The 16,805-nt window shown below is 37.2% G+C and overlaps 1 protein-coding gene across 2 annotated transcripts in view; it reads right to left on the reverse strand.

The window, feature by feature from the left end:
- plxnb1b (plexin b1b) overlaps positions 1-16,076 on the reverse strand; it is a 36,631-nt gene extending 20,555 nt beyond the window's left edge. Inside the window, exons 1-3 of one of the 2 annotated variants that reach the window (XM_043241920.1) lie at positions 15,753-16,076; positions 2,030-2,096; positions 660-1,806 (exon numbers count right to left, since the gene is read on the reverse strand). In XM_043241920.1, coding sequence (XP_043097855.1) covers positions 660-1,796 — 1,137 coding nt within the window. In that variant the 5' untranslated portion in view covers positions 1,797-1,806; positions 2,030-2,096; positions 15,753-16,076. Of the gene's footprint in view, positions 1-659; positions 1,807-2,029; positions 2,097-15,430; positions 15,669-15,752 lie in introns of those variants that run through there. The other variant, XM_043241921.1, reaches the window with a different exon arrangement.
- Between the last annotated feature and the right edge of the window lie 729 nt (positions 16,077-16,805).

Genomic DNA, 16,805 nt, shown 5'->3' on the forward strand with positions numbered 1-16,805 from the left:
TAAACAAAATTACTTGTAAAAATGTATTTTTTCTTAAATCTTACTGCCGTTTTTCTTTTTGTTCCTTTTATCTTGTTCCTTTTATCTTGTTCCTTTTATCACCGTGTTCTTACTTTGATCTTTTCAATAACTATGTTAGCTACCCTCTCCAGACCGGTTTAGAATACTTATATATAGCTACACAACGGGGGTGGTGGAATTTGATGTCATCATAGAATGAAGCCATGTTCAATTATAGTTTTGCTTCCCCTAAATAGGTTATCTGCTATGTTCAGGGGTACAATGGTGATACATTCAGGAGAAAATCTTGGAGGATCTGAAACAACAGCCGCAGTCACCAACATCATTTAAACCACATAGCTCTTTTCTACTAGACAAAGTAGGCTCTGATTATAACTGGATCGGTTTCATAAATCACAGGGGTCAGGTGAGGCACAGTGCCGTTTACACCTGATAGTAAAATGAGCTTCCTCTGACCAGTTGTGATTTGCGAGAGTAAGATCTCTGATTTTGTGTTTGCTTAACCTGATAAAGAGGACTTGTGTTATCACACCATTATACAGCTCTAAATGCCTTTCATTTTGTAATGGAGTGACTACAAATCTGTTCACACCTGTTGACTTAAGCTATACGCGTACTAGTCCAGGTTTAAAACTCACCTCTGGAAGATTGGCACAGTTTGATTTGACTTCATACTCAATGTATGCGACCTCCTTTCCATCTGCACGACCCATTTCAGTATAGCACAGATCTCTTGTAGAATTGATATGTTTATCCACTTCTTCAAGTGAAAACACGCATACGGCGGATTCTTCGTTTGGCCGACTGGAGGAGGCGAAATGGCTCGAAAACACCCCCAACAGAACCTCTTGTTCCGAAGCGCTTGAGTTTTCGATTCCCATAGTCTTACCTAACTTCGGTAAGCCTACATGCAGAGCTTGTAGGAGGTTATAATTCTTTCCTCCAGCTGAACGGCAACTTAATGGAACTTCTACATATGAATAATACGCAGCATCATCCAAACACATACGGGAAACATATGTGCGATATTCTCTCGATGGTGACTCCAAGTCCCGCCGATAGAACATGAAGTAGACATACGAACGGTGTGTAAATGATGTTACAAAATGGTGGTCATACTCAGAAAGCCTCCCAGCCACCGCTAACTTTGAAGTTTCTTCATATGAGAAAACAGGCTCCATAACTAAGTTTCGAGTAGATATTGGGGGTTGGCTGTTGGTGTAACCCCGCCCCACAAACAGTACCGGCTGTTGTTTCCCACGGCCTCTTGTGAGCGCCACAAGTCCTACTGTAGAGACATTAGGGTCATTAGCCGCCACATACTGTGTATCTACAGGCCTCTCTGCGGAGAAAAGCACTTTCCCCACTGCATCCAAACTTCGTTTCTGACATATTCCTTGATACACACTTCCACAACTGATGAGCTCCTGACTATAAGGATCCACAAGTAGTATCTTGTTGTGGTTATTGGTCCATTTTGCCTGTGGGCAGTTTGTGTCACTAATTGGGGGCAGGCAGTCACGACTGTCTATTACTGGCCCCGTCTCTTCCTCTGCCTCAAGCTGAAGATCAGAAGAAAGCTGATAAAGTCGATCACGACCGCCTAAATAGACCCGACCCAATTTAGGGTCAGGATGCAAAGCCAGGTGCTCAAAGTAGGTGTCATTGCGCAAGAAGGTGGGGTGATGGTTAGAGGAAGCAGAGCTCTGGGTGACCATGCAGCAACACAGTATAGAGAAAAGAGAAGAGAACACACACACCATCCCAGGTGGCATGTCAACTATTCTGAAAGCAAAGAGAGAAAGAACAAATTAAAAAAAAAAAATTACAGCCCCAATTATTTAATGACCAGTGTACATATTGCAAGTGTTATTAAAACAGCATAATATCAAGAAATGATGCCACATATGTAATGCCACAGCATGTCACAATATAAAAATTACAGTAAAAGAAGTGTTCATTTGTAATCAAAGAACAAATTAAATGGACTGTTGACAAATTGTCTTACCAGGGTTTGATCTGCAGGGGCGACATGCATACACACAAAACAGTCAAATACACCTCCCCATAGGCATCTATGACACAAACCAAAACAGAAAGAAACACTTAAAAAGTTAATAAATCAAGTCTGTTTATTTGCCAGGAGCATCTTGATTAAGTTTAAATTACATTTTGGGATGTTTACAAAATTACATATACATATACACATAAACACACACAGTCAAGCTCGAAATTATTCATACCCCGGACAAAATGGGCTTCTCCCAAAAGATAAGACGACAATGTACAAGAGGCATCTCAAAAATTATTACTCATCTTTTATTTACATTTGTACAAAGACTGGCATGTTCAAATTTATTCATACCCTTTGCAAACTGTCACAGTCTATGGTAAAATCCAAAGGTCTACACCATTTCAAATAGTCCAAGCTGTTGTAAAGCATCCTAATTACCCTGATTTGTTGGGAACAGCTGTTTTAATCGACTCAACAGGAGATCTGCTGTTGGTTTGTGGACAGTCATGGCTAAGACAAAGGAGCTCACTGAGTACCTGAAGTTGCCCATTGTAGCTGCTCACAAGTCAGGAAAGAGCTATAAGACCATATCTAAATGTTTTGAATTTTCAGAGGCTACAGTGTAAAGTATTATTAAAAAATACAAGACGTTCCACACTGTGAAAAATCTCAAGAGGACGTGGTCGGAAGCCAAAAGTGACACCTGTGCGAGCCAGGAGGATAATGAGAGAGGTAAAAAAAGAATTCAAGGATCACAACCAAGGCCATTCTGATGAATCTGGGCTGTGCTGGTGGCAACATCTCAAGGCAGACAGTCCAACGGACACTGCACACAGCTGGGTTCCACAGACACAGACCAAGGAGGACACCCCTTCTCCAGATAAGGCACGCAGATTGGCCTTTGCAAATGATCATCTTGACAAAGAAGAATACTTCTGGTCTTCTGTTTTATGATCAGATAAAACAAATTGAATTGTTTGGCCACAATGATGTAGCTTTCATTTGGTGCAAAAAAGGAGAAGCCTTCAACCCTAAGAAAACCATCTCCACTGTCAAACATGGTGGTGGGACCCTAACGTTTTGGGGATATTTTTCAGCTAGTGGGTGAGGAATCCTAATCACAGTAAACGGCACCATTAAAAAAGGAGCAATACATCAAAATTCTTAACAATAACATCAGGTAGTCTGCAGAGAAACTTGGCCTTGGGCACCAGTGGACATTTCAGCATGGCAACGACCCAAAACACACAGCAAAAGTGGTCAAGAAATGGTAAGCAGACAAAAACATTACATTAACCAAAACATGTTTTGCAGTGGCCTAGTCAAGAGTCCGGACTTAAATCCAATTGAGAATCTGTGGAGGGAGCTAAAGATCAGGGTGATGGTAAGGAGACCTTCTAACCTGAAAGAGTTAAAGCTCATTGCTAAAGATGATTGGGCAAATATACCAGTGGACACATGCAAGAAGCTGCTCAGCAATTATAGGAAGCATTCGATTGCTGTAATAGCCAATAAATGCTTTTCTATTGATTTATTGAGAAGGGTATGAATAATTTTGGACATGCCACATTGCCAGGGGTATGAATAATTTTGGGCTTCACTAATCTATATAAAAAAAAAAAAAACATTTACAATTTTTTATTATTATTATTAAGGAACCTGCAAAAATTTTACAGAAATTGACTGAAAATATTGCTTTTTTAAATACATATTTCTAAGTACTATGCTCGTTTCTTTACAGCTCAAACATTTTAAACTGTAATGTTTCTGGCAAATCTACAGACATTTTTCTCTGTATTACGAATTACACTTTATACAACATTTCTTGGTTTTTGTAATTAATAATATCTGTAATTTAACAAGATTATTTTAGGTAGACAAAATTACTTCTGAATACCCTGCAAAATTTAGAGATTGGTTAAAGTTATGAGATTTTTTTCTGTAAAAGTAGTATTAATCCTTTAAAAATACAAACTGTATCTGACATATTTCTCGACAAACACTTCCACAACTGATGAGCTCCTGACTATAAGGATCCACAAGTAGTATCTTGTTGTGGTTATTGGTCCATTTTGCCTGTGGGCAGTTTGTGTCACTAATTAGGGGCAGGCAGTCACGACTGTCTATTATTTTTATTTATTTATTTTTTTTTAAATATGTACAGCATTTTCGTAATTTTTTAGTTATTGTACATGTGAAAAGTATACTTTAAAAGTAAATTACTGTAGGTGCACAGATCAGTTTTCTAAAAATAGCTAACAAAAACTTTCAATTTATGGTGTTTAATCAGAGCTGGTTGTTTTTCCATTTGATATGATATGATGAATTTAGCTTAAAAACAAGTTATCAACAGAAATACACTGTATTTTAATTAATTTTGTCCATAAAGTCTATTTTGCATTTTTACAGTTATTTCTAGTAATTTTATAAAATTGTTATTTTAATTTAACAGAATATCTCTGGAAATGTTTCATGACTCTGGCTGAGATTTTGCCACCCCGCGAGCACATTGTTCAGGGTTCAGTACATTTCACTGTCACTGTAAGCAATCTTTTTTTCTATTACGGATGTGGGTTTATTTAAACAGCTCAGTTTGAAAAAATAAAACATACCTTATTACATTTTTTCTTTGGAGTGTTACAAGCTGTTAGTGCATGGATTAACTAAAGTCTCACATCCAAAAAGATATTCTTTATAAAAGTTATGACTTGTCTATGCCCTCGTTTAAACATCTCTACATCACTGTGTGGGTTTATTTTCATAACACTGCCCGAATGCTTACACAAAGAAAGAAGCCAGAGCTATTAGACTCGCTGTAGTTTTGTAGCAGAAATACTGTGTTTCGCTGTCAAAGTGAAAATACTTTCTTTTCAAGAGAAGCCAGTCTGTGCATAAAGTGGGGAAATTCTAACTTTGCGAGGGAAGTCTGGTGCTTGTAACTACCTGTACCTCTTTTCATATCTAAAGGATTTGCTGCTGACTATTCAAAAGCGAATTTTGAGCAGTGTAGAGTAGTCTTTGTTTGATTCTTCCAATCACAAAAGCAGACATGGAAATGTTTACGAGACGCAAATGCATAAAAAGACAGTAAAAATCATTATAATCAGTAATTATGTCCCCACTGGATGCAACAAATGCCTTGTTTATGTTGGGTTTTATTGTTTGTCATCATGCCAGGACACCGCATCACGTTTCCGTCACCCGCTTGTGGTATTCAGCCCCTCAGCCAATCACAACACACTGAATAGCTGCTAATCAGAGCTCACCTCGCTTCTCAGGACGATAAGCTCAGGACGACGGGGTATAAGAGGAGTAACAATATAACAGTATGTGGAAAATAATGTGTTTTTGAACCTTAAACCCCATAAACACATTGCATTACATCAAATACACAAAACAATGTACCGAGCAAGTTTGCCATGCCAGGGAAGCCATACATATGGGGAGGGTGTGTGATGCAAATATCAAAATTTATTAGTTTACGAATCATGCACTATGGAATTTTTTTTTTTTTTCCTGTGAGAACAATGATGACGATGTGCACTTACAGCTTTGAATAAGAACAATGATAACATAGTACTGTACAACGACAGCTGCGCATGCAGAGGCATCTCCAAAACATTATGAACATTATCGCTGTATTTGAAGGATGCCGCTGAAGGAAAATGGTAAGATTGGTATATTTCAGTAATTCGCAAAGTCTCACAACTGTATTTACACGGCAAAAGAAAATATAGGTCTATATCAAAAACCTACATTATACAAACATATTGAATAGTATTAATCTTACGTATGTCACATTTATAACAGCTTGTGTAAAAAGGAGCATTAGATAACAAAATACTATAATTTATGTAACGTAACTACAGTTAAGTCAGTTAAAGCAGCATTTAAATAAATACTTTGAAGACTCGCATAAAAAAAGGAACTTTGAAAAAGAGAACTGGAAATGGGAAATTGATCTGAATTATTAAACGATCAATTGACATTTCATTATTTGACACACACACACACACACACACACACACACACACTCTGTGAATATGACAATTACGGATTTAAAGTGACAGCTCTACAAAAGTTCAAGTTCAACTTTCTCTTCTCATCTTCATAATCCTTGTCACCCGCTCACAAGTTCGCATGTGCCTGCAGTCAATCACTTTATTAACGAACGCATGAATGCTTCGTCTGTCTCCGTTTTTACTTGTGCATATCAGAAAGCTACACGCCACCTTGTAAACCTTTTTACGCATACAGTCGGTTCACAACTAAATCTGATATACAAAAGAAAAAAACCATATGATCTGATTGAGCAGCAATTCCTGCAGGGTGAACATAGCCTGAAGGCCTGCAGCCTGTTCAAATAGTGACACAGCAGTCTCTATAAAAAGCTGTACAATTAAAAGTCTTTGAAGATTTAATTCAGTGTGCTATTGACAGCGAAAGAACAGCCCGTGATGCTATGCTTTCAGCGCAGTAATGCTCCGAGCTAGAAGTTCTCTAAACACAACATGTCCGAACCTGAGATTTCGGTCTTAAATCTTGGACTCTAGGACAAGTGTCATAGTTATATCAGTTCCTAAACATTCCCTAAAGGTCAACATGAATCATGTTCAAAACATTTTACTTACTGTGACATATTCCACAAGAAATTCAACAAGAGAGAAATAAATATACTGGAAAATTCAATTTGAGCGGTCAAGCCTCGAATTAGCTCGAAAGAGCGCTTATATTTTTTTTTTGAGGACTGCAACACTTGTATAAGAGGTATTAAAATGTACTAGAAAAGCAAAAAAAAAAAAGTATATATCGATTTTACATTCAGTCTAAAAAGAAAAGAACATGGTGAAAAAAGCCCAGTCATCTAAATACTAAGAGCAGCTCAAACGCACAAATTATTTGATCCTCGGGCAAAAACATGCACACACTTGCCTGACACAGCCCTAGGGTGACGAACACACTCAGGTCCTTCAAACTACATCTCAATGTCCAATATCCTTAATATATCTAGTTTCAGACTTCGTTAAAAGACTGTTGTTGGTGACGGCAGTTTCAGATAGTTGACTTTATTAAATGTTACTGATATTTACATTAATAAACTGCTAAATTAAAATACAGATATCTTGTGAAATCATTCTAATGTTTCTTAAACATACATTATGTGTGTCAACAAAACAAAAATAACACGACTATGGCCAATCTCAGCCATCCTTAAAAAGTAGGTTTTATCAGCTTTAATTCACTGGGTACAAATTTGTCCCCAGAATAAGGTTAAGTAAACACACACACGATCCTTCAATAGCTAAATATTAATACAGACTAGCTAGAGCAATGCATGTGCACCTTTAAACCCGAAACACTGAGCTCCTGTCTAATGCTGTTGCTATATGAAGAAATAAATCCAAAACTATTGTAAGGCTCAAGAAGACCTGGAATGTATTCCACAGGTTTTATGGACTGATTTTATGATGCTTGACAGACATGGTCACTAAGAGAGCAGGAACATTATTCAAAACTTCCCTTTTGTGTTTCAGAGAAACAATATCATCATACCGGTTTGAAAGCAAATTATTTCTCTCTCTGCAGAGACTCCAGTGAAGGACGTTGAACCAACTACAAGCTCTGCAAATACTTAATTCTATACAACTCTACATCCAAACAGTTTTATAAGCTACGTTCAACTCAAATGAAAACCTGATGAGTCTATAAACTGCAACAAAAAAGTTATAAGTATCGTTGGGGGAACATGCCTTTATTCACTCCAAATAAAATGAGATGAACAACTTTACAACCATGCTTAGATAAATGTTTTGTGACCTCGAGGCCAGAGTCAACCGATGGATTAAAGAAGTTTGAAACAGAGACGACGCCACTGATTCCATGGCTGAAGCTAAGGCAAAGTGTACCCTTCTGTGCAAACAAGAAAAATCAGAAACATATCGTGCAACTATCTTGCTGCTGCAGCCCAATTGTTCCTCTGCATCAAGAGTTCCTTCGGTGAGGGTATTCAGTGCCAGGGACACGTTCTTTCTACTGTCTGCTTTATAACGCAATGCAATACAAAAGGTTTTAAAACCATTTAAACCAAGGTTTAAAACCATAGCCACTTGTGTTATGTATATGCAGAAAAATTGCAGACCCAAGGGTATATAGGTCAACAAAACCATTCAGGCTTGTAGCCAGAACAGCTAGTTCCTAGGATCCACAGTTGACTGAACTCTAGTTTTTTTCTCAACTTTGTTGTGTTTGTGGCCATGACCACACTACAGTATTCACTATTACTCAACCAAACCAACACCTTAAATACTCAGGATTTACAGCTGTATTTTGGTGAACCAATGCTACGCCAACATATAACAACACGAACCACAACAGACAACTATTATTTTGTCATGTTGTTGCACATAACCAGATCGCTTCAAGTAATATATTGCTGGATGCTCAGCTACAAACGGTAGAAAGGAGAATTGCGGGGTCTGAGAGAGAGACTAAACTTTTATCAAAGGGTCAAGAGTTTACCGGCTGAGTCAAGTGGTTCACACCTCAGATTTGGCTCAAGGCTCAAGAAATGTGCAAAGAAAGCTGTGGAAAGGTGGGAGGAAAGAGGGAGGGAATCAAGCACAACAACCCACAACACACAGACCAAAAGCACTCATTACTGTGATGAATGAAGATTAAAATGGGAGTGGAAACAAAGACAAAGGAGCTGGGGCACTTTGCTGTTTCGCTCATAAGCCAAATGCACAAACACGTGATGGGACAATAAAACCATTTGTAAAGTGTATCGGATAATTGGGTCAGATTCAAGAAGTATCTTGCTGCATTCAGAAAAACAGAACTGGCGCATACAATGGATTTAGGAAAACAAGCCAAAATAGCTTATTACTATCTAATCTTTAAAGATTAAATCCCAAATGTCACCCTTATCGAAGAGCAATGTAGCCATAAACAAACTCTATTGTTATGTTTCAACATTTCAGCACATACTAAACTGTAATTAGGAGGAAGAACGTTTTTAGAAGCAACCTCCTTGACAATGCTTTCACAGATTTTAGCAGCCTCTGAACAAGCTCATTACGTCTTCTGTACATTCTTCTTTGAATTTTCAGTTTTCATCTTTACATTGTTTGTACTTGAACAATCCATTGTTTTGTTGCATTTATGAGCATGAATTATGCTGCCGTCATTTCCATTAAAAGGCCCACTGTTCGATTGAAAAAAAAAAAAAAAAAAGAACGCAATGGAATGTGAGTGAATAAATGGGGCTGGTTCATGTTTAAAGTACTATATCAATAGAGAGCTTAAACTAGCTAGGAATGCTTGATTTGAATTTTTATAGGCGTTACAACTTTCTTTGCATATTTTAATTTCTTTTTGAGGGATTTTATGTCCTTCTGGCCTAATTTAACACGGTTAAAACGTCCCATAACGTAACCTTCTGTGTGATGCTCTTTAACCTTTCCCAAACGCTTTCAATAAAGGAGAAATGTGCTGCCAAAACCGTATGTACAACATCCACAGGACTCTTTTAAATGGTTTGTGTTGGTTATGTTTTCCATGTACACACATGCTTGGACTCTTATTATTGGTGCATGCAGCTGTATTTCACTTTATTGTGCTCAATTGCTGCACACCCTGTTTACCCAAGGCACACCCTAAGCCTTATCCCTGGCTTCTGCTTTTATGATTTTTTTTTTTTTTTTTTTTTTTTTTTTGAAGCTCCAGCAATCCATGATTACTGTATGCTTTCAAAAGAAAGATGTGAACTTTTTAAAACTTTAATCTTTTTTTTTTTTAGAATGAATGAAGGTGAGGAAATGAGTTATACATATATTTTAAAGCAAGTTATTCTTTTAGGATTCCTATAAGCTTATCTTCCCTAACCGCTTCATAAGAATTTAATGATATCATGATCCAAAGGACAGGGCAAATAAAGTGGGAAAACTAGATCAATCATCATGCATATACTAAAAATTAAGTACATCCTAAAACATTATGTTATGACCTTGATATAAGCAAGTTTTTGCATCAAAGAGCAACATAAATGATGCACTCCCACAGCTCTCTATTCATTTGTCTGTATACTGTTCCTCTATGCAGTTGAGCAGCAGCAGAGAAGTGCTTTGCTTTCCTTTGTTTATGCCATTCCTTAACCTGCACGGCGGCATGACACAATCACATACTATAGATAATGTGCTTTGAACAAATGAGACAAAAGTTGAACTATTTATTTATAAAACTAAAAATAGCCTTTGGCTAAAAGGAGACCCAAACAGTACAGCAGGAATGGAAGCATTATGGTTTGAGGCCAGACGGGGCCTGAGCAAATTACAGACTCAACCAAGCATTCCACAATGTACCAAAGTATTTGAGAATATAAGGCCATCTAAGAGGATCTTAGTACAAACCCTGAAACAAGTCCACAAAAGAATGTCTAAAGCAACATGAAATGGGCATTTCATAACCCTCCCAAAGCAAGGCCCACTTTTAAAACAAAGACAATTCTATAGGTCAACATTTAGGTCTGCGGTCTGCAGGTTTGGGTTATATGCAACAAATGTATCTTTATGTAACAGCTATGTTTGGAGAGAAAGAGAGTGAGAGGCAGAGTGTGTGGAGATGGGTGGGGGTTTGTTCCCACTAATTCAGCAAGGGGGAAAAAAATAAAAGAGGGGCAGTTCCCAGGACAACCGGAGACCCACCAGAGCTTTCCAACAAGAGACTTCACCAACTAGAAAGAGTTCTTCACACTTAACACTTTTCTACTTCCAAATACACATTAAATGCATATTTTATCGTTTTTGCCTCCAAAACATGACTAGCGGCGTTGTACACGGATTCCTTACAATAAAAGAGAGAAAATTCATAACATCACAACGAGCCAACAAACCCTCACTTTTAACAGATCACAGAGGCTTTCACTAGTAGCGCCGCACCAAGGAATAAAAAAAGGAGAACAATCTTTATTAAAGCTCTAAAAGGCAAGGTCTGCTCCAACATTCATGTTCTCTTCACCATGGCAACTCCTTTTCCCAGGATAGAGACAATCTCAAGGGTAGGAATGTTTATGAGTCCCGGGAAGAGTTTTGAGGAGTTCTGTGTGACTGCATCGGTGGGACAAAAGAAGAGAAACGGAGCGCAGAAAAGATTGAAAATGGTTTAGAGTTACTGAATCACTGCTATTGGCGTTGCGTTCGATTTTCATGCACACGTGTCAGTTAATCCATACGACGCATAGAGCTTTTGTCCCTGCAATGCATACTCAATAAATTCTACTAAATGAATATGCCAACTGTCAAGTAGCTACGCATTGCTCATTAAATAAAATGCAGATTATCATCTGTACACAGCTTATTTAGGTATTTATTGCATGCTTGCGCACACCTTCCACACAGCGTGCCCATGCACTCATTCACATGTTCAACAGTTACTCACTCACTCACCCCTCCCCTCCATCTGCAACTCTCCCTCATTCTCCAATTCCCCCTCTTTTCACTGACCTTTTAAATCTCCGCTCCAACAAAAGAGACAAAGGGAGCTGGACGGCTTTCTCTCTTTCCCCCCTGCCGAAGGGGAACAAACACACATACACAAGACTACAGTCCGTCACTTCACAGACACAGGCCCGAAGTACATGTTCAGATCTGCAGCTCGGTCCATTCCTCATCACGTGCAGCATTCCTAGAAAATATGAAGGCTTCTACACGCCTTATTGAAACAACTATAAGTCTATATTAAATTACAATTATCATTTTGTAATTATTGTCATAGAAAAAGTACTAAACCTTCAACATATGGGAGATTGTGGATCACAATGTACTTTTTGAAGCTTAAACTGGTTTATAAAATTACAATGAATGGAAAAAAAGTAAGTATAAAAAAACTCAACTTATTTTGTTTTGCTAAATGACTAGCACCACAAAATGACTGGCAGACAAAGAAGAAGAAGAAGTGGACTGTGAGCACTTTTGATTTGACTGTGTACAGAGCTTTGGGCTGCCACAGAGATTGTGGTACATCTCTTGACGTTTATTTTCACGATGTGTTTTAAGGAAGTAGGATAATATCGTACGCCATAAAGACTTAGCAAACCTAACACCACCAGAACATTCAGGTAACACCCTAGTGATGATCAGCACCCAGCCAAAACAGCCTAGCAACCAACTACAGCACCCTGAGAAACCAAGAGCAAAACACTTCAGCCATATTTAAGCAAAAAAAAGGATGCATTTTCATTTATGAACTTTGCATAATTATAGTCAATGTAACAATGAAATTATTATTTATAATAAAATGTAATGATAAATCCAGAAAGTAATGTAAAAGTCTATTGTAAAAAAAAAATTGTGTTTTATGAATTAGGCTAAAACTATTAAATGGGAATCCAGAAATTCTTTAACAAATCACTTTATTTGGGAAAAATAAAATGCAATTGGGGGAAAAATGTATTCTGTAGCGCCCTAAAATGTTACTTTTTAAATCTATTTTAAATAAGCAGTTGTTAAATTGTATACGCTTCATAATTTCAATGAATTAGACATTCTGTTTGATTAGTTTTAAAATGTAAAAAGGACTACAGAAATGTTCAAATGGATACCAGGAAGAGTCTTGTGAGACCCCATCCAGTGAACAGAAAACACAGATAAGCTCTTTTAGCTTGGAACAAAGTTAAGAGTTAGTATGTGTTTGGGGAACGTAAAAGAAAGAATTATAAGTCCTATAGAAACTTTAAAGTAAGATTTGTTCAGCCATCCTTTGTACTGACTAGGGCTGACTAGGAGATTTCCAGCACATGTCCACACTTTTTCTGGAATCTTTCCATGGAAAGCACGCCCGGGAAATTTTCCAAATTTTAAACTTATTTATGGGAAATTTGGGGAAATGTATAAAACTGCATCATATACAAACAACATTAACATTAACATTAACATAACATTTTTTAATTGCATTTTTTAATTTTTTTCAGGATATCTGTCACGTTTTTTTTCAGGATTTATTGATGAATCTTACTATTGACAAACTTTACTTCAGGTTAAATCTTAATTTTTCTATCAAAAGACAAAACAGTATGGAACTACAGAAAACATACATGTTTAGATTGCGGTCATGTAAAAACATGAATGAGAAACATAATGTTGCTAATCTTATTACTCAATCTAACTTTTGATCTTTTGATCTTGGTGTGATGGTATGGTGTGCTTCACTGTCAACAGTTTATTGAGAGTCGTATAATATTCCACTTTAATGAAAAACCACCATAAAACATTTCATGCCTTCAGGTCTTCTGCTGACATTATATTACTTATATATGTTAACTTATCTTTCTCCATTCAGCATCGAAACATTGTCACAACTACTTATGACACTCAGGATGTTAAAAAACTCCCTCTAACGTGTTCCCATGCTCCCTTGCGCATAATTCGGACTTAAAGGTCTGTGTTTAGCTTAAAACGACTGCATTTTGCTGGAGTTTATTGGTGCTATTGAATGGCGTCTGTTAGATGAGCTCAAAGAGGACGACTGAATAAAAACACATTCCCAAGCAATTACTAGAATTTAAAACCCTGATGAAAAAGCTTGGTAACCTATTGAATAGATGCAATACTCTCAGTTTTGCGCACACAATATCTTTTTGTGCTCTAAATTTTTCATCATGGTTAATCTGTGACTCAAGAAAAAGCTACTACTTTAAAGCACACCACCACCACCACCATCATCATCATCATCATCATCATCTGTAAAGCAACCAGAATGTGTATAAAATGCTTTAAGCAATTCTGCATTGAACGATAATTAAAGCTACACTCTTTAACTTTAAATAACGCACAGGTCCATCAGGAGTTGCTGGGACAGATTGCATGGGAAACTACTATCATCTGTCAGTGTGTTTAATGTCGTATCATATTGCTTATTTTTAATTCTTTAGTTAAATGGAAGTCTACGTCCAATCCAATCAAGGGAGTACTCCATTACTTTTAATGAACTTTGAAACTAGATCCAGCCACACAGAACACGCATAACTACTAAAACAATGCTCCTTCTGTTAGCCAATATAATTATTCTTATTGTGTGCATCATTTCCGATGTTCTAGTAAATAACACATTGCGTATATATTTATTTAGTAAGAATATTTGTATTAAAAGTAACCCATTTTGCGACATAGCTCGTTACATTATAGATCACGTATGCAATGTTTTATGTACACTCTTCATTTATACTGAAGCAGTGCGCAGTTAGCCAGTTAATAAGGTAAAGATGTAATGAACGGTGTCATATATTGCTACGTTTTAATCCAGACACCTTTTGTTACGTTTTGTTAGATAAAGCTACACAAATCTCCACAATATGTACTTTTTAAACATCATTTGTCAAAGTCAATATGAAAAAGAAGTGGCATCTTAATTTGTTTCACAGTATGAGCAATAGTCGTACACCTCGCATGAAAAGATGTATGATATTTATCACTCTGTTTTGGTGTATATCTAGCCTCACCACAAAGCAGTAAGTAGTGCACTTGTTCAAGTACAACAATTTAGTCATTTAACAAACCCACAGGTTGTTGAAGTGTTTCTCATCTGGGGAACAAATCATGGTAACATTTTATTATAAGGGCAATAGGTCTGTCCAAAATTCCATAAAAACACAAACGTGTCGCAAAAGTGGTCCATATGACTCCTGCTCTATATATTCCAAGACTTTTGTTGATAAACAGACTTAAATTTCGATCATTATTCACAGACAGTACCCTGTCTGCAACCTGTTTGGGATCACAGTAAACTAAACAACGAAAGAAAACGTGGAGTCTATTTACAACTGTATTTAACAGATGAATATTAATGCCAAAGATAAAGAGGATAAGACCCCTGTGGTTAAAGGAAGAGTTACAACATCAGTGCAAGTGTTCCACAGCAAGACCATTCTCTCCCTTTTTTTTCAATTGTTTTGTTTCAGCACCACCAAATAGACTACTGTGTAGCAGTAAATATGTCCAGACACATCACACACACACACACACACACACACACACACACACACACACACACACACACACACATAAATATATATAAGTCCTTATTGCCCTGATTTAAAAAAAAAAAAATAGACAAATTATATACTTTTAAACATCATGAGCCTGTTAAACATCATAAGTTTTCACTCTTTTTTTATTTGTTGGTAAATATGCCTTATCTTTAATGCTAGTGCTTACAAAAAAATAATAATAAACGAACTTTATGTTTTCATAGCCTATTTTTAACAACCCAGATGACTTATTTTCCTCAAAATATATTATATTTTAAAGTGTTGTAGAACACTTTAAATCGAAATAGCATCTTCAAGAACAACGGTGTTTAGCTAGAAGATAAATTACAGTGTTACGGTGTTGTTATTCTAACCTGAGGAAAATGCACGGACTTCCTTAAATCCGTTTTCAGAACAGGACAACGTACTCTACTTTTAATTCCCGATCCGTAGAACTTAATCGGAAGTAAATCATCCCCGATTTCAAGTCCTTGAGGAGTCTCGTGGGGTTTGGGTCCCGACAGACCGTGGCTATTTGTTTAAAAGCCATTCCCAAGCGGAACGGGTACGTCTAAAACAAACTACCTTGACTTCAGCGTGCACATAACAGCACGACTGTACGGATTTCCACAGCATTCTACAGCGCTAAACATTTACGTAACAATCATAGAGCACACATGTGTTAGGAACACTTACCTTCTGACCGCCTTAAACTCTGCTTTTGCGTTTGGAAAAAGTTTATCCAACTTGGACGGTTTTGAGCGCAAATTCGCACGCTGACCACAGCGTCCACGGTGTGATTTACTCGGTTTAAGGTACAAAAAATTATTACAAAAAGAAAAAAATATATTTAAAAAAAAACAATATTGATGATTAAGACATTCCGCTTATTTTTGGTTGCAAAAGCCGGTCGCTTGGCTTGTAGTTAAAATTATGTCCATTTAAAAATGAGTGCTTTGCAATCTACTGGCCCTTTTCACAGTCGGCATATCGCGCTACGAGAGCGTTTCAAAGGGAAAGGGTTTCGTATACAGAAATGAATCATTAGAAGGGAAACTAGAGAAAAGAGTCGGTTCCATGAGAGGCGACCCGGAAGTAGTTTCCAATTGGTCAGATATGTTAGGGACGCCATTTTTCCTCTCTCCTTTTTTTTAAGTCTGTGTTTTAGATCACTCAAGTGATAATGCTGTAATTTGTTGTAGAATTTTGTTTTTAATTTTTTGCTCTGGCCCTAGTGGTCCCAATTTTGACAATGGCCCATGTCTATACATGTGTGCTTGCTAGCAACCACAGGACAACAGCGCCAGTGCACTCAAAACACAGAGAGTGTGTGTGTGTGTGTGTGTGTGAGAGAGAGAGAGAGAGAGAGAGGAGAGAGGAGAGAAAGGGACAGAGGCAATCTAGTGGATGGGGTTTATTGGGAGGCCAGGGATGTTGGCCAGGACACCGGGATCTAGTAACTGTAGTGCTCCTAATTAAGTGATAAAAGCAGTTGTAGGCCCAAACATTTGACATTAATAAGCTAATCTCTGCACCAACAAAACTACCACTGTTTAATTAATTTACCTTGTACTGAAATTTGTCACGTGTCACATTTGTATTTAAATGAATTTGTACAACTTGGTGTATAGGAAACTTAAGAAAGGAGACAGGGAAATCAACAATTAGCATAAAAAAAACTTTTTAACCCAGTAATAGCATCCACATTTAAACTGTGTGATCTGGGCATCTCGTTCCTAAACAATAATT

This window comes from Puntigrus tetrazona, chromosome 6, assembly GCF_018831695.1.
Source record: "Puntigrus tetrazona isolate hp1 chromosome 6, ASM1883169v1, whole genome shotgun sequence".
Lineage (NCBI taxonomy): Eukaryota > Metazoa > Chordata > Actinopteri > Cypriniformes > Cyprinidae > Puntigrus > Puntigrus tetrazona.